General features: G+C 45.4%; 1 protein-coding gene across 1 annotated transcript in view; it reads left to right on the forward strand.

Moving 5' to 3' along the window:
• The first annotated feature begins 1,966 nt into the window (after positions 1-1,966).
• Positions 1,967-23,041, forward strand: part of gars1 (glycyl-tRNA synthetase 1) — a 31,604-nt gene continuing 10,529 nt past the window's right edge. Inside the window, exons 1-4 of the mRNA XM_031796918.1 lie at positions 1,967-2,283; positions 10,795-10,896; positions 11,121-11,223; positions 11,488-11,629. Coding sequence (XP_031652778.1) covers positions 2,035-2,283; positions 10,795-10,896; positions 11,121-11,223; positions 11,488-11,629 — 596 coding nt within the window. The 5' untranslated portion in view covers positions 1,967-2,034. The remainder of the gene's footprint in view (positions 2,284-10,794; positions 10,897-11,120; positions 11,224-11,487; positions 11,630-23,041) is intronic.

Consider the following 23,041-nt stretch of genomic DNA (forward strand, 5'->3'; position numbering starts at 1 on the left):
GCCTCGCGTGGCCATCCTTCCAATATGTTCAACACTAGCCTCAAGTTGCCATCCATCCAATATGTTCAGCGCTAGCCTCGCGTGGTTATCCTTCCAATATGTTCACCACTAGCCTTGCGTGGCCATCCTTCCAATATGTTCAGCGCTAGCCTCGCGTGGCCATCCATCCAATGTGTTCAACACTAGCCTCGCGTGGCCATCCATCCAATATGTTCAACACTAGCCTCGCGTGGCCATCCTTCCAAAATGTTCAACACTAGCCTCAAGGTACCATCCTTCCAATATGTTAAGCGCTAGCCGCGCGTGGCCATCCATCCAATATGTTCAACACTAGCCTCAAGTTGCCATCCTTCCAATATGTTCAGCGCTAGCCTCGCGTAGCCATCCATCCCAATGTGTTCAACACTAGCCTCACGTGGCCATCCTTCCAATATGTTCAACACTAGCCTCAACTTGCCATCCTTCCCATATGTTCAACACTAGCCTCGCGTGGCCATCCTTCCAATATGTTCAACACTAGCCTCGCGTGGCCATCCTTCCAATATGTTAAGCGCTAGCCTCGCGTGGCCATCCATCCAATATGTTCAACACTAGCCTCAAGTTGCCATCCTTCCAATATGTTCAACACTAGCCTCAAGTTGCCATCCTTCCAATATGTTCAACACTAGCCTCGCGTGGCCATCCTTCCATGTCTTGGAATAAATTGAATCATGTTAGTTACTACTGGGTTTGAAGCGAAAACCTACAGGATGGTAGCTCTCCAGGAACAGAGTTGGTCAGCCCTGCAATAGTGATTTGGGAGAGGCAAATAAATCATCTGAACCAATTATGCTAATCTGTTATGTTAACTTTCCGTTGTAATCCACCCATAAATTAAGAAGCAATGAAGTCCACCTGGAACGCACCCGTGTCGACCTGTGACACGCCCGCGGGTTAGCAACGCAACCACAGCCTTGCAACGAACTCACCCGTATCAACCTGCATCCTGGAACTCGCCTGCAGGTTCTCAGTAAAGCTAGTCAGCTGCGTCACGAGTTTCCGGAGTTCATTCAGAGGTGACGTTTAAAACGGCGTTTTAAATGTTTTATTAATTTAGGAGCTGCAAATGCAATGCTCACTTATTATTTATTAATTACCAGTTTGCTTCCTATGGCGGACAAGGGAGGTCTGGTTTGGCGGCCATGCTGGAAATGTGATCTTGCGTTATTGTCAATACAGTACATCTACAACACGATATGAAATGTTGATTTAAACATTATGGCCAGCTAGTGGGTCAGGCGGCGCCCCACTGTCTGATTCATATCGCTTGATTTCTGATGATAGTTCTCGATTATTTCGACTGATTGCATTTGTATTGGATGAGTAAATAGACAGAGTGAATTTACTAACGCAACCTTAGTCAGTTAATCAGACCTTCACCATGGTAACCAGATACTCATTCTGCCATACATGCCTTTTTTTTTCTACTGTGTTATTGACTTGTTAATTGTTTACTCCATGTGTAACTGTGTTGTCTGTTCACACTGCTATGCTTTATCTTGGCCAGGTCGCAGTTGTAAATGAGAACTTGTTCTCTACTAGCCTACCTGGTTAAATAAAGGTGTTCTCAACTAGCCTACCTGGTTAAATAAAGGTGAAATAAAAATACATAAAAATAAAAAACTACCTTAAAGCCCCTTAAGTATCCCCTACCTAAGGAAATATTTGACGGGCTCTATGCAACGCCATTAAACAATTCATTTAGGTAAGAGACAATAATGTAAACCTTTAAGGGAAACACTTAAGATGTTTATGCAACCGGGCGATGCATGAGTTTATGAAAGATTCAATGAACCATTATGCTCTTCCTCAGAGCAACAGCGCCATATGCTGGTGAAAGCTGGAATACTTTGTCGAATCTGCACCAAGTGTATTTATCCATTTTCTAGGGAATAACATGTTGAAACTGCCACTTGATAACTGAAGCATTAATTTACTTGTTTTCTGAGATTTCATCATTCTGTTCCATCCACATTGTCGCTCCGCCCGCGGTCCATGCTTCGTAGCGCAACATCAGCACTGCTGAGGACCAGCATTGAGATTCGCACTCTTCGCTCGGTGCCGAGGGTCTGCCGGTTTCTACAGTCGCTGCTGCGCTGTCCGACCCAAAACAGGTCGTTTTCTTTGTCGGTCTGCTTGTGTAAGAAAAATAAAAGTCTTTGGCTGGAGCTTTCCGAAGGACACAAAATGAGTGGCAATATTGAAGAAATCCTCGCCCCACTGAGGCTGGCAGTGAAAGAACAGGTAAATTGACATTTAAAGCCACGGGAATTAAGCTAAACCCTTATTTTATTCACTCCAAAGATCCCCACATCATCCATGCATTCATTAGTAATCGCCCAGAAATGACAGCTCAAACAAAGCTGCTGTAGCTGGTTATTTTGCTAGCTAACATTTACATTCAACGTTAGCAGAGGTCTTTGAATGTAGCATAGCCTTGTAGCTAGCTAACTAACTGGTAGCCAGCATGCTAACTGATTTTATATATATTTTTGCCTATTAGTTGGAGATCTGTAGAGCAGATTTATGGAAGCAGTAAATAACTGATTTAATACAGCTATATTCTGTTGACCGTTATACCAGCTAGCTTGGATATGATTTCATAAATAATTGTATTAACATCCATGCCTGCGACTTATTTATTTCCCCCCTTGCCACGTTTCAGCCCAGAGCTGATTCACAGTGATATTTGGGTGGCAGTGTTTCCCCTAGTATTTTTTTTTTTTGCGGCTGTCAAAGTTAGCTTTGAGAGGGGCGAGGTATTGGCTAGCCAATTGTGAGGTCTCCGACCAAAGCTTTTAATAAAGGCCCTCCTCTTGGCCACAAATATACAATTGTGCTGTTTTAATGCACATTTCCTGCAATTCTGCACATTTTGTCATGGAACCGAGAGAAAATGTGCCGTTTCAAAGCTATTTCCTGTAATTAGACATTTTGCCTTGGCTGATGCAGAGTTCTTACTCTGAGTGACTTAAACATAACAAAATCAATGGGGTCCCCATGACATTTTCGGAAATAAAAAATTATGACTGTCTAGTTTTTATTGGTGATTGTGAGTTTGTTTTTATGCCAAGGCAGCAGCTACTCTTCCTTGGGTCCCTCAAAATGAAGGCAGTTATACGTTTTTAAAAACATGACAATACATTCACAACACCCTGTGTGCCCTCCGGCCCCTACTCTACTACTACATATCTACAACACAAAATCCATGTGTACTTGTGTGTATGTTATTGTGTGTTTGTATGCATGTGTCTGCACTTATGTTGTGTTGCTTCCATAGTCCCTGCTGTTTCATAATATATTTTTATGGTAAAAAAAAAAATCTGATTCTACTGGTTGCATCAGTTACCTGATGTGGAATACAGTTCCATGTAGTCATGGCTCTACATAGCGACTGAAATGACTGCAAGACTTAACTTCTTATGGCTGGGGGGCAGTATTGAGTAGCTTGGATGAATAAGGTGCCCAGAGTAAACGGCCTGCTCCTCAGTCTCAGTTGCTAATATATGCATATTATTATTGGAAAGTATCCACCATTTGCCTTGATGACAGCTTTGCATACTCTTTGCATTCTCTCAACCAGCTTCATGAGGTAGTCAACTGGAATGCATTTCAATGAACAGGTGCCTTGTTAAAAATTCATTTGTGGAATTTCTTCCTTAATGCGTTTTGAGCCAGTCAGTTGTTTTGTGACCAGGTATGGGTGGCATAAAGAAGATGGTAGGGCTGGGCGATATGGCCAAAATATTATATCACGGTATTTGAAAAACAAAAATGGTATTTTTGACGTATTTTTTAGTTTTTGAACAATAAAAGTTATACATTTGCTTTAGGAGTAGTGAGTGATCCTAGGGTGGCAACACACAGACTCATTTGAAATCACTTAGAATGTTTCTCCATTCTTCTTATTTTATGCTGTTTAATTCAACTTCAACCAAAACAAATTTCAGCACTTTTATCATTTCTGTATTTCCTGCACTCAATTGCAGTGGTGGAAAAAGTACCCAATTGTCATACTTGAGTAAAAGTGAAAGTCACCCAGTAAAATACTACTTGAGTAAAAGTCTCAAAGTGTTTGGATTTAAATATACTTAAGTATCAATAGTAAATGTAATTGATCAAATGTACTTAAGTATCAAATCATTTCATATTAAGCAAACCAGATGGCACAAATGGTCTTTTCTATTTATTTATGGTTAGCCAGGGGCACACTCCAACACTCAAGACCTGATTTACAAACAAAGCATTTGTGTTTTTATGTTTATGTATATATAATGTGTAGAGGTCGACCGATTATGATTTTTCAACGCCGATACCAATTATTGGAGGACCAAAAAAAAGCCGATACCGATTAATCGGCAGATTTGATTTCTTATTTAATTTATTTGTAATAATGACAATTACAACAATATTAAATGAACACTTATTTTAACAAAATTAAATACATAAATAAAAATCCATTTAGCCTCAAATAAATAATGAAACATGTTCAATTTGGTTGAAATAATGCAAAAACAAAGTGTTGGAGAAGAAAGTAAAAGTGCAAAATGTGCCATGTAAGAAAGCTAACGTTTCAGTTCCTTGCTCAGAACATGAGAACATATGAAAGTTGGTGGTTCCTTTTAACGTGAGACTTCAATATTCCAAGATAAGAGGTTTTGGGTTGTAGTTAATATAGTATTTATAGGACTATTTCCCTCTATACCATTTCTATTTCATATACCTTTTTAGTATTGCCGGTGTAACAGTATAGCTTCCATCCCTCTCCTTGCCGCTACCTGGGCTCGAACCAGGAAACCATCGACAACAGCCACATTCGAAGCAGCGTTACCCATCGCTCCACAGAAGCCGCGGCCCTTGCAGAGCAAGGGGAATAACTACTCCAAGTCTCAGAGCGAGTGACGTTTGAAACGCTATCAGCGCGCACCCCGCTAACTAGCTAGCCATTTCACATCGAATACACCAGCCATTAGGCTGATAGCACTGTTTATGACTTCAAGCCTGTTTATGTTTTGCAAAGAGCTGCTGGCAAAATGCACAAAAGTGCTGTTTGAATGAATGCTTACGAGCCTGCTGCTGCCTACCATCGCTCAGTCAGACTGCTCTATCAAATATCAAATCATAGACTTAATTATAACACACAAATACGAACCTTTGGTCATTAATATGGTCGAATCCGGAAACTACACTGCTCAAAAAAATTAAGGGAACACTTAAACAACACAATGTAACTCCAAGTCAATCACACTTCTGTGAAATAAAACTGTCCACTTAGGAAGCAACACTGATTGACAATACATTTCACATGCTGTTGTGCAAATGGAATAGACAACAGGTGAAAATTATAGGCAATTAGCAAGACACCCCCAATAAAGGAGTGGTTCTGCAGGTGGGGACCACAGACCACTTCTCAGTTCCTATGCTTCCTGGCTGATGTTTTGGTCACTTTTGAATGCTGGCGGTGCTTTCACTCTAGTGGTAGCATGAGACGGAGTTTACAACCCACACAAGTGGCTCAGGTAGTGCAGCTCATCCAGGATGGCACATCAATGCGAGCTGTGGCAAGAAGGTTTGCTGTGTCTGTCAGCGTAGAGTCCAGAGCATGGAGGCGCTACCAGGAGACAGGCCAGTACATCAGGAGATGTGGAGAAGGCCGTAGGAGGGCAACAACACAGCAGCAGGACCGCTACCTCCACCTTTGTGCAAGGAGGAGCACTGCCAGAGCCCTGCAAAATGACCTCCAGCAGGCCACAAATGTGCATGTGTCTGCTCAAACGGTCAGCAACAGACTCCATGAGGGTGGTATGAGGGCCCGACGTCCACAGGTGGGGGTTGTGCTTACAGCCCAACACCGTGCAGGATGTTTGGCATTTGCCAGAGAACACCAAGGTTGGCAAATTCGCCACTCGCGCCCTGTGCTTTTCATAGATGAAAGCAGGTTCACACTGAGCACGTGACAGAGTCTGGAGACGCCGTGGAGAACGTTCTGCTGCCTGCAACATCCTCCAGCATGACCGGTTTGGCGGTGGGTCAGTCATGGTGTGGGGTGGCATTTCTTTGGGGGGCCACACAGCCCTCCATGTGCTCGCCAGAGGTAGCCTGACTGCCATTAGGTACCGATATGAGATCCTCAGACCCCTTGTGAGACCATATGCTGGTGCGGTTGGCCCTGGGTTCCTCCTAATGCAAGACAATGCTAGACCTCATGTGGCTGGAGTGTGTCAGCAGTTCCTGCAAGAGGAAGGCATTGATGCTATGGACTGGCCCGCCCGTTCCCCAGACCTGAATCCAATTGAGCACATCTGGGACATCATGTCTCGCTCCATCCACCAACGCCATGTTGCACCACAGACTGTCCAGGAGTTGGCGGATGCTTTAGTCCAGGTCTGGGTGGAGATCCCTCAGGAGACTAACCGCCACCTCATCAGGAGCATGCCCAGGCGTTGTAGGGAGGTCATACAGGCACGTGGAGGCCACACACACTACTGAGCCTTATTTTGACTTGTTTTAAGGACATTACATCAAAGTTGGATCTGCCTGTAGTGTGGTTTTCCACTTTTAATTATGAGTGTGACTCCAAATCCAGACCTCCATGGGTTGATAAATTTGATTTCCATTGATAATTTTTGCGTGATTTTTGTTGTCAGCACATTCAACTATGTGAAGAAAACCAGTATTTAATGTGAATATCATTCATTCAGATCTAGGATGTGTTATTTTAGTGTTCCCTTTATTTTTTTGAGCAGTGTATAATTTCGAAAACAAAACGTTTATTTCAGTGAAATACGGAACCGTTCTGTATTTTATCTAACGGGTGGCATCCCTAAGTCTAAATATTCTTGTTACATTGCACAACCTTCAATGTCATGTCATAATTACGTAAAATTCTGGCAAATTAGTTTGCAATGAGCCAGGCTGCCCAAACTGTTGCATATATCCTGACTCTGCGTGCAATGAACGCAAGAGAAGTGACACAATTTCACCTGGTTAATATTGCCTCCTAACCTGGATTTCTTTTAGCTAAATATCCAGGTTTAAAAATATATACTTCTGTGTATTGATTTTAAGGCATTGGTGTTTATGGTTAGGTACAGTCGTGCAACGATTGTGCTTTTTTCGCAATTGCGCTTTTGTTAAATCATCCCCCAGTGTTGCATCGATTTATATGCAACACAGGACACGCTTGATAAACTAGTAATATCAACCATGTGTAGTTAACTAGTGATTATGATTGTTTTTTATAAGATAAGTTTAATGCTAGCTAGCAACTTACCTTGGCTTACTGCATTCGGTTGACAGGCACTCTTCTCGTGGAGTGCAATGAGAGGCAGGTGTTTAGAGCGTTGTACTAGTTAACCGTAGGGTTGCAAGATTGAATCCCAGAGCTGACAAGATACAAAATCTGTCGTTCTGCCCCTGAACAGGCAGTTAACTCCTAGGCCGTCATTAAAAATAAGAATTTGTTCTTAACTGACTTGCCTAGTTAAATAAAGGTGTAAAAAAAAAAATGGGGGGGGGGGAAATCGCCGTCCAAAAACACAGATTTCCGATTGTTATGAAAACTTGAAATCGGTCGTAATTAATCGGCCATTCCGATTAATCGGCCGACCTCTAATCATATGTATATACTGTACTCTATACCAGACATGTCTTCCTTCTAGCTCCTCTGAAAGGAACACCCATGTTCTGGAAAAGTCCCAAGAGGTGTAACCATAGCAACAGTACATATTAGGCCATAACACTGTTGCAGGAATAACCAGTCGTGTCCACACCCCAGACAAGTGCATGTCTAATGGTGTCTAATGACCCAGAGCACATATAGAGTACTAGCTCTTCTGCAATTAATAATTAACATGCATGGTCTAGAAAATTCTCCAAATGTCTCACAAGATTTAGGGCAACTTGCTAAGAAAATACAAACTAGCTGTTTGCAGATGTAAGAAACACAAACTAAGAGTCATTATAGAACGCTAGTGGATTTATATTAAGAAGCAAAGTGAAAACAGCATCGTTGTCATCAGCATTGTTGCATGTGCTGCATTGACCATGCAGACTGAACGCAAGTGTCTCGTGGTTGAGGAACACCAAATGTGTTCCTTGAGTGACAGGGGGCGTGGCTAGGTCTGTGTGGAAAGTGGCATGGAGAGAAAGAGCAGAGAGAGATGACTCAAGTGGCAAAGTAAACTATAAAAATGTACGTTACACATAGCGTATCACATTGAACAAACCAAACATTCAAATACCATTTTAGAAGGTAAAGTAAAAACTCAAACTGGTCCCTGCATCAATACCGGTATATCATAAAATACGGTATACCGCCCAGCCCTATTTAGTAAAAGACCAAGTCCATATTATGGCAAGAACGGCTCAAATCAGCAAAGAGAAACAACAGTCCATCATTACTTTAAGACATGAAGGTCAGTCAATACGGAACATTTCAATAATTTTTTTAATTTGTTCAAGTGCAGTTGCAAAAACCATCAAGTGTTATGATCAAACTGGCTCTCATGTGGAGCACCACAGGAAAGGAAGACCCAGAGTTACCTCTGCTGCAGAGTATACGTTCATTAGAGTTAACTGCACCTCAGATTGCAGCCCAAATAAATGCTTCACAGAGTTCAAGTAACAGACACATCTCAACATCAACTGTTCAGAGGAGACTGTGTAAATCAGACCTTCATGGTCGAATTGCTGCAAATAAAAAACTAAAGAAAGGACACCAATAAGAAGAAGAGACTTCCTTGGGCCAAGAAACACGAGCAATGGACAATAGACCGGTGGAAATCTGTCCCTTGGTCTGATGAGTCCAAATTTTAGATTTTTGTTTCCAACTGCCGTATCTTTGAGATGCAGAGTAGGTGAACTAATGATCTCTGCATGTGTGGTTCCCATCGTGAAGCATGGAGGAGGTGGTGTTATGGTGTGCTTTGATAGTGACACTGTCTGATTTATTTAGAATTCAAGGCACACTTAACCAGCATGGCTACCACAGCATTCTGCAGCGATACGCCATCCCATCTGGTTTTGGCTTAGTCCCACTATCATTTGTTTTTCAACTGAACAATGACCCAAAACACACCTCCAGGCTGTGTAAGGACTATTTGACCAAGGACAATGATTGAGTGCTGCATCAGATTACCTGGCCTCCACAATCGCCCAACCTCAACCCGATTGAGATGGTTTGGGATGAGTTGGACCGCAGAGTGAAGGAAAAGTAGGCAACAAGAGCTCAGCATATGTGGGAACGCCTTCAAAACTGTTGGAAAAGCATTCCAGGTGAAGCTGGATGACAGAAAGCCAAGAGTGTGCAAAGCTGTCATTGCAAAGGTTGGCTACTTTGAAGAATCTCAAATATGAAATATTTTTTATTTGACGCTTTTGGTTACTACACGATTCCATGTGTGTTTCATAGTTTTGATGTCTTCACTATTATTCTACAATGTATAATATAGTAACAATAAAGAGAAATTACTGAATGACTAGTTGTCCAAACTTTTGACTCTGGTACTGTATATACATGTTTATTTATTTTTTTGTTTTGTAGAGAGAGCGAGAGGATCATTTAAAAAATAAAAAATCTTAACTGACTTGTCTAGTAAAATAAAGGTCACGTTGTATTTTCCTACCGGAAACCCTGAGGGTTTTGTTGATCTTGGAATAGAAACACCATAATATTAGTCAAATTAAGCTACATTTCTTAATCAATCACATATACTATATTCTTACAAAAATGGTTTTCAATTCTTGCAAAACACAGCTTAGCTTTTTGTTCATCCACCTGTCGTCTCAGATCTTGAAATGATGCTTTACAGCGAAAACTTACACAAACGCTTGGATTGCTTATCGATCACACGACAAAACATTAAGTACACTTAGCGTCAGGTAGCTTGGTCACAAATCAGAAAAATGATCAAATTAATCGTTTACCTTTGATCTTCAGATGTTTTCACTCACGAGACTCCCAGTTACACAACAAATGTTCCTTTTGTTCCATAAAGTTTATTTTTATACCCAAAATACCGACGTTTGTTTGTCGCGTTCAGAAATCCACAGGAAAGAGCGGTCACGACAACTCAGACGGAAATTCCAAATAGTCTTCATAATGTCCACAGAAACATGTCAAACGTTTTTTATAATCATTCCTGAGGTAGTTTTTAAAATATATATTCGATAATATATCAACCGAGTGTAGGTTTTTCAATAACAGGGGGAGGAACAATGGCGGCTTTACTCTGTAGCGCAAAAACTCACTCAGAGCTCCCACCTATCCACTTACGCAATGCGATCTTTCACGCTCATTTTTCAAAATAAAAGCCTGAAACTATGTCTAAAGACTGACACCTTAGGGAAGCCAGAGAAAAAGGAATCTGGTTGATATCCCTTTTTAAATGGAGGATAGGCATGCATAGGAACAGAAGGGTTTCAAAATAAGAGGCACTTCCTGATTTGATTTTCCTCAGGGGTTCGCCTGCAATATCAGTTCTGTTATACTCACAGACAATATTTTGACCGTTTTGGAAACTTTAGAGTTAAAAAAAAAATCCTAATCTGTCAATTATATGCATATTCTAGCATCTGGTCCTGAGAAATAGGCAGTTTACTTTGGGGACGTTATTTTTCCAAACATAATAGTGTCCCCTAGCTTCAAGAGGGTAAGAACAAATCCTCATTTACAATTTACCATGAAGGTCTCCTGACTTTCAGTCAAGTGTGGGAAGTATTCTGTCAGCTCTCAGTGTAATTGTCATGTTACAGGGTGAGCTGGTGCGCCAGATGAAACAGGATGGTGCCCCTGATGTTGACGTCCTTAAAGCTGTGGCTGAACTGAAAGCTAGGAAGAGAACTCTGGAAACTAAGGTGAGCTCTGTTAAAGCATATCCTCCTAAAAGTATCTCCTACAGTATAGCCTACTACACCACAGTATGCCAGAATCGCATTTATTAATTTATCTTTCCAGTAACTATACAATCGGCCGTCTTTTAAAAGCTGAAATCAGCTTTGGTAGGTATGCACTACCTTAGATCGGTAGTGTTTTGTGTCTTCTCAAACTGTTAATCACCACACTACTGTTTGTATTCCAGGAACTGTCTCTGCAGCCCAAAGATGACATTGTTGACAGAACCAAGATGGAGGATACGTTGAAGAGGAGATTCTTCTATGACCAGGCCTTCGCTATCTATGGAGGTGAGATCTATGGAACACCTAGTTACACACGGAGGCACACGCCTAGTTACACACGGAGGCACACGCCTAGTTACACACGGAGGCACACGCCTAGTTACACACGGAGGCACACGCCTAGTTACACACGGAGGCACACGCCTAGTTACACACGGAGGCACACGCCTAGTTACACACGGAGGCACACGCCTAGTTACACACGGAGGCACACACGATACAACAATCAGATGTTATTTGTGTGAGTGGTCTGTAATGTTCCCTCTACAGGTGTGAGTGGTCTGTATGACTTTGGCCCTGTGGGCTGTGCCCTGAAGAACAACATCTTGCAGGCCTGGAGGCAGCACTTCATCCAGGAGGAGCAGATCCTGGAGATCGACTGCACCATGCTCACCCCGGAGCCCGTTCTCAAGTGGGTCCTGATGCTGCACTGCAATTAGCCTAACTTTACTGACATAGTGGTTATCAGAGTGCGAATACAAAGGGAGGGACTGGAGGAGCCAATGTCCATCAGACTTCTGTTTTTGGACATGTAGAGTTGTAGTTCTGATATAGTGGTATGTGGTTAGATATCTGTATAGGAAGGGAGTGCCTGGTGGTTGTGACAGACGGAGTTCCTGGTTGTTCCTAGAGACAGACAGGGAGTTCCTGGTTGTTCCTACAGACAGACAGACAGACAGGGGGTTCCTAGAGACAGACAGACAGACAGGGAGTTCCTAGAGACAGACAGACAGGGGGTTCCTAGAGACAGACAGACAGACAGACAGGGGGTTCCTAGAGACAGACAGACAGACAGACAGGGGGTTCCTAGAGACAGACAGACAGACAGACAGGGGGTTCCTAGAGACAGACAGACAGACAGACAGGGGGTTCCTAGAGACAGACAGACAGACAGACAGGGGGTTCCTAGAGACAGACAGACAGACAGACAGACAGACAGACAGGGGGTTCCTAGAGACAGACAGACAGACAGACAGACAGGGGGTTCCTAGAGACAGACAGACAGACAGGGGGTTCCTAGAGACAGACAGACAGACAGACAGGGGGTCCTAGAGACAGACAGACAGACAGACAGGGGGTTCCTAGAGACAGACAGACAGGGGGTTCCTAGAGACAGACAGACAGGGGGTTCCTAGAGACAGACAGACAGACAGACAGGGGGTTCCTAGAGACACAGACAGACAGACAGACAGGGGGTTCCTAGAGACACAGACAGACAGACAGACAGGGGGTTCCTAGAGACACAGACAGACAGACAGACAGACGGGGGGTTCCTAGAGACAGACAGACAGACAGGGGGTTCCTAGAGACAAACAGACAGACAGGGGGTTCCTAGAGACAAACAGACAGACAGGGGGTTCCTAGAGACAAACAGACAGACAGGGGGTTCCTAGAGACAGACAGACAGACAGGGGGTTCCTAGAGACAGACAGACAGACAGGGGGTTCCTAGAGACAGACAGACAGACAGGGGGTTCCTAGAGACAGACAGACAGACAGGGGGTTCCTAGAGACAGACAGACAGACAGGGGGTTCCTAGAGACAGACAGACAGACGGGGGGTTCCTAGAGACAGACAGACAGACGGGGGGTTCCTAGAGACAGACAGACAGACGGGGGGTTCCTAGAGACAGACAGACAGACGGGGGGTTCCTAGAGACAGACAGACAGACGGGGGGTTCCTAGAGACAGACAGACAGACGGGGGGTTCCTAGAGACAGACAGACAGACGGGGGTTCCTAGAGACAGACAGACAGACGGGGGGTTCCTAGAGACAGACAGACAGACGGGGGGTTCCTAGAGACAGACAGACAGACGGGGGGTTCCTAGAGACAAACAGACAGACGGGGGGTTCCTAGAGACAAACAGACAGACGGGGGTTCCTAGAGACAGACAGACAGACAGGGGGTTCCTAGAGACAGAAGACAGACAGGGGGTTCCTAGAGACAGACAGACAGACAGGGGGTTCCTAGAGACAACAGACAGACAGGGGGTTCCTAGAGACAAACAGACAGACAGGGGGTTCCTAGAGACAAACAGACAGACAGGGGGTTCCTAGAGACAGACAGACAGACAGGGGGTTCCTAGAGACAGACAGACAGACAGGGGGTTCCTAGAGACAGACAGACAGACAGGGGGTTCCTAGAGACAGACAGACAGACAGGGGTTCCTAGAGACAGACAGACAGACAGGGGGTTCCTAGAGACAGACAGACAGACAGGGGGTTCCTAGAGACAGACAGACAGACAGGGGGTTCCTAGAGACAGACAGACAGACAGGGGTTCCTAGAGACAGACAGACAGACAGGGGGTTCCTAGAGACAGACAGACAGACAGGGGGTTCCTAGAGACAGACAGACAGACAGGGGGTTCCTAGAGACAGACAGACAGACAGGGGGTTCCTAGAGACAGACAGACAGACAGGGGGTTCCTAGAGACAGACAGACAGACAGGGGGTTCCTAGAGACAGACAGAACAGACAGGGGTTCCTAGAGGCAGACAGACAGACAGACAGGGGGTTCCTAGAGACAGACAGACAGACAGACAGACAGACAGGGGGTTCCTAGAGACAGACAGACAGACAGACAGGGGGTTCCTAGAGACAGACAGACAGGGGGTTCCTAGAGACAGACAGACAGACAGACAGGGGGTTCCTAGAGACAGACAGACAGGGGTTCCTAGAGACAGACAGACAGACAGGGGGTTCCTAGAGACAGACAGACAGACAGGGGGTTCCTAGAGACAGACAGACAGACAGGGGGTTCCTAGAGACAGACAGACAGACAGGGGGTTCCTAGAGACAGACAGACAGACAGGGGGTTCCTAGAGACAGACAGACAGACAGACAGGGGGTTCCTAGAGACAGACAGACAGACAGACAGGGGGTTCCTAGAGACAGACAGACAGACAGACAGACAGGGGGTTCCTAGAGACAGACAGACAGACAGACAGACAGGGGGTTCCTAGAGACAGACAGACAGACAGACAGGGGGTTCCTAGAGACAGACAGACAGACAGACAGGGGGTTCCTAGAGACAGACAGACAGACAGACAGACAGGGGGTTCCTAGAGACAGACAGACAGACAGGGGGTTCCTAGAGACAGACAGACAGACAGACAGACAGGGGGTTCCTAGAGACAGACAGACAGACAGACAGACAGACAGACAGACAGACAGACAGACAGACAGACAGACAGGGGGTTCCTAGAGACAGACAGACAGACAGACAGACAGACAGGGGGTTCCTAGAGACAGACAGACAGACAGACAGACAGGGGGTTCCTAGAGACAGGCAGACAGACAGGGGGTTCCTAGAGACAGACAGACAGACAGGGGGTTCCTAGAGACAGACAGACAGACAGACAGGGGGTTCCTAGAGACAGACAGACAGACAGGGGGTTCCTAGAGACAGACAGACAGACAGACGGGGGGTTCCTAGAGACAGACAGACAGACGGGGGGTTCCTAGAGACAGACAGACAGACGGGGGGTTCCTAGAGACAGACAGACAGACGGGGGGTTCCTAGAGACAGACAGACAGACAGGGGGTTCCTAGAGACAGACAGACAGACAGGGGGTTCCTAGAGACAGACAGACAGACAGGGGTTCCTAGAGACAGACAGACAGACAGACAGACAGGGGGTTCCTAGAGACAGACAGACAGGGGGTTCCTAGAGACAGACAGACAGACAGACAGGGGGTTCCTAGAGACAGACAGACAGACAGACAGACAGGGGGTTCCTAGAGACAGACAGACAGACAGACAGGGGGTTCCTAGAGACAGACAGACAGACAGACAGACAGACAGGGGGTTCCTACAGACAGACAGACAGACAGGGGGTTCCTAGAGACAGACAGACAGACAGACAGGGGGTTCCTAGAGACAGACAGACAGACAGGGGGTTCCTAGAGACAGACAGACAGGGGGTTCCTAGAGACAGACAGACAGACAGACAGACAGACAGACAGGGGGTTCCTAGAGACAGACAGACAGACAGGGGGTTCCTAGAGACAGACAGACAGACAGACAGACAGACAGACAGACAGACAGACAGACAGACAGACAGACAGGGGGTTCCTAGAGACAGACAGACAGACAGGGGGTTCCTAGAGACAGACAGACAGACAGACAGACAGACAGACAGGGGGTTCCTAGAGACAGACAGACAGACAGGGGGTTCCTAGAGACAGACAGACAGACAGGGGGTTCCTAGAGACAGACAGACAGACAGACAGGGGGTTCCTAGAGACAGACAGACAGACAGACAGACAGGGGGTTCCTAGAGACAGTCAGACAGACAGACAGGGGGTTCCTAGAGACAGACAGACAGACAGACAGGGGGTTCCTAGAGACAGACAGACAGACAGACAGACAGGGGGTTCCTAGAGACAGACAGACAGACAGACAGGGGGTTCCTAGAGACAGACAGACAGACAGACAGGGGGTTCCTAGAGACAGACAGACAGACAGGGGGTTCCTAGAGACAGACAGACAGACAGGGGGTTCCTACAGACAGACAGACAGACAGACAGGGGGTTCCTAGAGACAGACAAACAGACAGACAGGGGGTTCCTAGAGACAGACAAACAGACAGACAGGGGGTTCCTAGAGACAGACAAACAGACAGACAGGGGGTTCCTACAGACAGACAGACAGACAGACAGGGGGTTCCTAGAGACAGACAGACAGACAGACAGGGGGTTCCTAGAGACAGACAGACAGGGGGTTCCTAGAGACAGACAGACAGGGGGTTCCTAGAGACAGACAGACAGGGGGGACAGACAGGGGGGGTTCCTAGAGACAGACAGACAGGGGGTTCCTAGAGACAGACAGACAGGGGGTTCCTAGAGACAGACAGACAGGGGGTTCCTAGAGACAGACAGACAGGGGGTTCCTAGAGACAGACAGACAGGGGGTTCCTACAGACAGACAGACAGGGGGTTCCTACAGACAGACAGACAGACAGGGGGTTCCTACAGACAGACAGACAGACAGACAGACAGGGGGTTCCTACAGACAGACAGACAGGGAGTTCCTACAGACAGACAGACAAACAGGGGGTTCCTAGAGACAGACAGACAGACAGGGGGTTCCTAGAGACAGACAGACAGACAGACAGACAGGGGGTTCCTAGAGACAGACAGACAGACAGACAGGGGGTTCCTAGAGACAGACAGACAGACAGACAGGGGGTTCCTAGAGACAGACAGACAGACAGACAGACAGGGGGTTCCTAGAGACAGACAGACAGACAGACAGGGGGTTCCTAGAGACAGACAGACAGGGGGTTCCTACAGACAGACAGACAGACAGACAGGGGGTTCCTACAGACAGACAGACAGACAGGGGGTTCCTACAGACAGACAGACAGACAGACAGACAGGGGGTTCCTACAGACAGACAGACAGACAGGGGGTTCCTACAGACAGACAGACAGACAGACAGACAGGGGGTTCCTACAGACAGACAGACAGACAGGGGGTTCCTACAGACAGACAGACAGACAGGGGGTTCCTAGAGACAGACAGACAGACAGGGGGTTCCTAGAGACAGACAGACAGACAGGGGGTTCCTAGAGACAGACAGACAGACAGGGGGTTCCTAGAGACAGACAAACAGACAGGGGGTTCCTAGAGACAGACAAACAGACAGGGGGTTCCTAGAGACAGACAAACAGACAAACAGACAGGGGGTTCCTAGAGACAGACATACAGGGGGTTCCTAGAGACAGACAGACAGACAGGGGGTTCCTAGAGACAGACAGACAGACAAACAGACAGGGGATTCCTAGAGACAGACAGACAGACAAACAGACAGGGGATTCCTAGAGACAGACAGACAGACAAACAGACAGGGGGTTCCTAGAGACAGACAGACAGACAGACAGACAGGGGGTTCCTAGAGACAGACATACAGGGGGTTCCTAGAGACAGACAGACAGACAGACAGGGGTTCCTAGAGACAGACAGACAGACAGGGGGTTCCTAGAGACAGACAGACAGACAGACAGGGGGTTCCTAGAGACAGACAGACAGACAGACAGGGCGTTCCTAGAGACAGACAGACAGGGGGTTCCTACAGACAGACAGACAGACAGACAGGGGGTTCCTAGAGACAGACAAACAGACAGACAGGGGGTTCCTAGAGACAGACAAACAGACAGACAGGGGGTTCCTAGAGACAGACAAACAGACAGACAGGGGGTTCCTAGAGACAGACAAACAGACAGACAGGGGGTTCCTAGAGACAGACAAACAGACAGACAGGGGGTTCCTAGAGACAGACAAACAGACAGACAGGGGGTTCCTAGAGACAGACAGACAGGGGGTTCCTAGAGACAGACAGACAGGGGTTCCTAGAGACAGACAGACAGGGGGTTCCTAGAGACAGACAGACAGGGGGTTCCTAGAGACAGACAGACAGGGGGTTCCTAGAGACAGACAGACAGGGGGTTCCTAGAGACAGACAGACAGACAGGGGGTTCCTACAGACAGACAGACAGACAGGGGGTTCCTACAGACAGACAGACAGACAGGGGGTTCCTACAGACAGACAGACAGACAGGGGGTTCCTACAGACAGACAGACAGACAGGGGGTTCCTACAGACAGACAGACAGACAGGGAGTTCCTACAGACAGACAGACAAACAGGGGGTTCCTAGAGACAGACAGACAGACAGACAGGGGGTTCCTAGAGACAGACAGACAGACAGACAGGGGGTTCCTAGAGACAGACAGACAGACAGACAGGGGGTTCCTAGAGACAGACAGACAGACAGACAGGGGGTTCCTAGAGACAGACAGACAGACAGACAGGGGGTTCCTAGAGACAGACAGACAGACAGACAGGGGGTTCCTAGAGACAGACAGACAGACAGGGGGTTCCTAGAGACAGACAGACAGGGGGTTCCTACAGACAGACAGACAGACAGACAGGGGGTTCCTAGAGACAGACAGACAGACAGGGGGTTCCTAGAGACAGACAGACAGACAGACAGGGGGTTCCTAGAGACAGACAGACAGACAGACAGACAGGGGGTTCCTACAGACAGACAGACAGACAGGGGGTTCCTAGAGACAGACAGACAGACAGGGGGTTCCTAGAGACAGACAGACAGACAGGGGGTTCCTAGAGACAGACAGACAGACAGGGGGTTCCTAGAGACAGACAGGGGGTTCCTAGAGACAGACAGACAGACAGGGGGTTCCTAGAGACAGACAAACAGACAGGGGGTTCCTAGAGACAGACAGACAGACAAACAGACAGGGGGTTCCTAGAGACAGACAGACAGACAAACAGACAGGGGGTTCCTAGAGACAGACAGACAGGGGGTTCCTAGAGACAGACAGACAGACAAACAGACAGGGGGTTCCTAGAGACAGACAGACAGACAGGGGGTTCCTAGAGACAGACAGACAGACAGGGGGTTCCTAGAGACAGACAGACAAACAGACAGACAGGGGGTTCCTAGAGACAGACAGACAGACAGGGGGTGCCTAGAGACAGACAGGGGGTGCCTGGTTGTTCCTAGAGACAGACAGACAGACAGACAGGGGGTGCCTACAGACAGACAGGGGGTGCCTGGTTGTTCCTAGAGACAGACAAATCTAATTGTATTGTTCACAAACACGTGGTTAGCAGATGTTATTGCCGGTGTAGTGAAATGCTTGTACTTCTAGCTCCGACAGTGCAGTAATATCTAACAAATTACACAACATATTACGCATATACACAACATATTACGCATATACACAACATATTACACAACTACATACATATGGACGAGCTATGCCAGCAGAACGGACTAAGATACCGTATAGAATACAGTATATACACATGAGATGAGTAATGTAGATATGTAAACATTATTAAGTGACTAAGATACCGTAGAATAGTATAGAATACAGTATATACACATGAGATGAGTAATGCAAGATATGTTAACATATTTACGTGACGAAGAATATAGATGACAGTATATACACATGAGATGAGTAATGCAAGATATGAAAATATCTTTACGTGACGAAGAATATAGATGACAGTATCTACATATGAGATGAGTAATGCAAGATATGAAAATATCTTTACGTGACGAAGAATATAGATGACAGTATCTACATATGAGATGAGTAATGCAAGATATGAAAATATCTTTACGTGACGAAGAATATAGATGACAGTATCTACATATGAGATGAGTAATGCAAGATATGAAAATATCTTTACGTGACGAAGAATATAGATGACAGTATCTACATATGAGATGAGTAATGCAAGATATGAAAATATCTTTACGTGACGAAGAATATAGATGACAGTATCTACATATGAGATGAGTAATGCAAGATATGAAAATATCTTTACGTGACGAAGAATATAGATGACAGTATCTACATATGAGATGAGTAATGCAAGATATGAAAATATCTTTACGTGATGAAGAATATAGATGACAGTATCTACATATGAGATGAGTAATGCAAGATATGAAAATATCTTTACGTGACGAAGAATATAGATGACAGTATCTACATATGAGATGAGTAATGCAAGATATGAAAATATCTTTACGTGACGAAGAATATAGATGACAGTATCTACATATGAGATGAGTAATGCAAGATATGAAAATATCTTTACGTGACGAAGAATATAGATGACAGTATCTACATATGAGATGAGTAATGCAAGATATGTTAACATATTTAAGTGACGAAGAATATAGATGACAGTATCTACATATGAGATGAGTAATGCAAGATATGTAACATTAAAGTGACTAGTGTTCCTTTCCTGAAAGTGGCCAGTGATTTCTAGTCTATGCCTATAGGCAGCTGCCTCTAAATATGCTAGTGATGGCTGTTTAACAGTCTGATGGCCTTGAGATAGAAGCTGGGTTTCAGTGAACAGGCAGTGACTCGGGTGGTTGATGTCCTTGATGATCTTTGCTGTGAGTGTCATGGAGGGCAGGTAGTTTGCCCCCCCTGTGATACGTTGTGCAGACCACAACACCCTCTGGAGAGTCTTGCGGCAGTGCACCTTCTCCACTACGGTCCCATTGATGTAGGTAGGGGGGTGCACCTAGGGCTGGGCGATATGGCAAATATATTATCTCGATATATATATATGACTTTATTCGATAACGATAATTATCACAATTTTAATCAAATAATGTTTAAAAGGTGCCTATCTGCGTCAAACTCTAGAATGCCTGATCAAACCGTGGTCCAGTAACTGAAAGGTTGCGAGATCAAGTCCCCGAGCTGACAAGGTAAGAATCTGTCGTTCAGGGGTAGAACAAGGCAGTTAACCCACTGTTCCCCGATAGGCCGTCATTGGTAAATAAGAAGTTGTTAAATAAAGTTAATTTTTTTGGAATTATGTGAGCTACACATAAAGTATAATTTTAAGGAAAAATGTTCCATGTTGAGGCCATGGTGCACATACCTGGGGTCAATTAAATTGATAAGCCACTTGAAACCTTCCTTTTCGACAGTGCTAATTGGTAGCATGTCCTTAGCAATGCAATGCATAATAGCATTTGTGATGTCTTTGTCTTTTCGATGTTTGCTTGTAGGGCATAAACGCTGTCAGTGTTGACTGCTTCAGGCAAACATCCCTAGATCGGCTGGTGCTTGAGGGGCGTTGATCAATACCGTGGAGCATACTCAAACATCCCCAGATTGGCTGGTGCTTGAGGGGCGTTGATCAATACCGTGGAGCATACTCAAACATCCCCAGATTGGCTGGTGCTTGAGGGGCGTTGATCAATACCGTGGAGCAAACTCAAACTTCCTGCATGTTCCAAAGAGTGATTTTGCTTCAGATGTTGAAAAAGGTTTGTCGTATTACCAGACTTGGTAGCCACCTGTCTACGGCACAATTTGCACCGAACATTGCTCTGCTCTTTGTCAGACTTCAAAAAGCCAAACCGCTTCCAATTGATTGAAACAGTGTCACCCTTTTTAACAATGATTTCTTCGTTGGAAGCTGCTCCTTCTCCATGGCTATCACTGCCACTGTTTTTGCATCACTCATTTAGTGGTTAATAGTGGCTACTCCATCACTCATTTAGTGGTTAATAGTGGCTACTCCATCACTCATTTAGTGGTTAATAGTGGCTACTCCATCACTCATTTAGTGGTTAATAGTGGCTACTCCATCACTCATTTAGTGGTTAATAGTGGCTACTCCATCACTCATTTAGTGGTTAATAGTGGCTACTCCATCACTCATTTAGTGGTTAATAGTGTCTACTCCATCACTCATTTAGTGGTAAATAGTGGCTACTCCATCACTCGTGTAGTGGTTAATAGTGGCTACTCCATCACTCATTTAGTGGTTAATAGTGGCTACTCCATCACTCATTTAGTGGTTAATAGTGGCTACTCCATCACTCATTTAGTGGTTAATAGTGGCTACTCCATCACTCATTTAGTGGTTAATAGTGGCTACTCCATCACTCATTTAGTGGTTAATAGTGGCTACTCCATCACTCATTTAGTGGTTAATAGTGGCTACTCCATCACTCATTTAGTGGTTAATAGTGGCTACTCCATCACTCATTTAGTGGTTAATAGTGGCTACTCCATCACTCATTTAGTGGTTAATAGTGGCTACTCCATCACTCATTTAGTGGTAAATAGTGGCTACTCCATCACTCGTGTAGTGGTTAATAGTGGCTACTCCATCACTCATTTAGTGGTTAATAGTGGCTACTCCATCACTCATTTAGTGGTTAATAGTGGCTACTCCATCACTCATTTAGTGGTTAATAGTGGCTACTCCATCACTCATTTAGTGGTTAATAGTGGCTACTCCATCACTCATTTAGTGGTTAATAGTGGCTACTCCATCACTCATTTAGTGGTTAATAGTGGCTACTCCATCACTCATTTAGTGGTTAATAGTGGCTACTCCATCACTCATTTAGTGGTTAATAGTGGCTACTCCATCACTCATTTAGTGGTTAATAGTATCTACTCCATCACTCATTTAGTGGTTAATAGTGGCTACTCCATCACTCATTTAGTGGTTAATAGTGGCTACTCCATCACTCATTTAGTGGTTAATAGTGGCTACTCCATCACTCATTTAGTGGTTAATAGTGGCTACTCCATCACTCATTTAGTGGTTAATAGTATCTACTCCATCACTCATTTAGTGGTTAATAGTGGCTACTCCATCACTCATTTAGTGGTTAATAGTGGCTACTCCATCACTCATTTAGTGGTTAATAGTAGCTACTCCATCACTCCAGGTGGTTTTTAGTGGGGCTCTCCATGTGCATATTGTCACTTCTCTGTACCTTCCTGCTGCATCACAGAGGTGAAATGGACTGTTGTACCTAATTATTATCGAAAATGAATCTAGATGTTTTTATATCGGGATTGAGGGAAGTAGTTACCTCTAATGATTGATTTATCGCCCAGCCTTAGGTCCTCTGCTGTTTTCAGAAGTCCACAATCATCTCCTTTGTTTCTGTTGATGTTGAGTGAGAGGTTGTTTTCCTGGCACCACACTACCAGGGCCCTCACCTCCTCCCTGTAGGCCGTCTCGTCATCGTTGGTAATCAAGCCCACTACTGTTGTCGTCTGCAAACTTGATGGTTGAGTTGGAGGCGTGCATGGCCATGCAGTCATGGGTGAACAGGGACTACAGGAGGGGGCTGAGCACGCACCCTTGTGGGACCCCAGTGTTGAGGATCAGCAAAGTGGAGATGTTGTTTCCTACCTTCACCACCTGGGGGCTGCCCGTCAGGAATTCCAGGACCCAGTTGCACAGGGCGGGGTTGAGACTTGGAGGGTACTATGGTGTTAAAT

Source organism: Oncorhynchus kisutch, linkage group LG18 (genome assembly GCF_002021735.2).
Source record: "Oncorhynchus kisutch isolate 150728-3 linkage group LG18, Okis_V2, whole genome shotgun sequence".
Classification (NCBI taxonomy): Eukaryota; Metazoa; Chordata; class Actinopteri; order Salmoniformes; family Salmonidae; genus Oncorhynchus; species Oncorhynchus kisutch.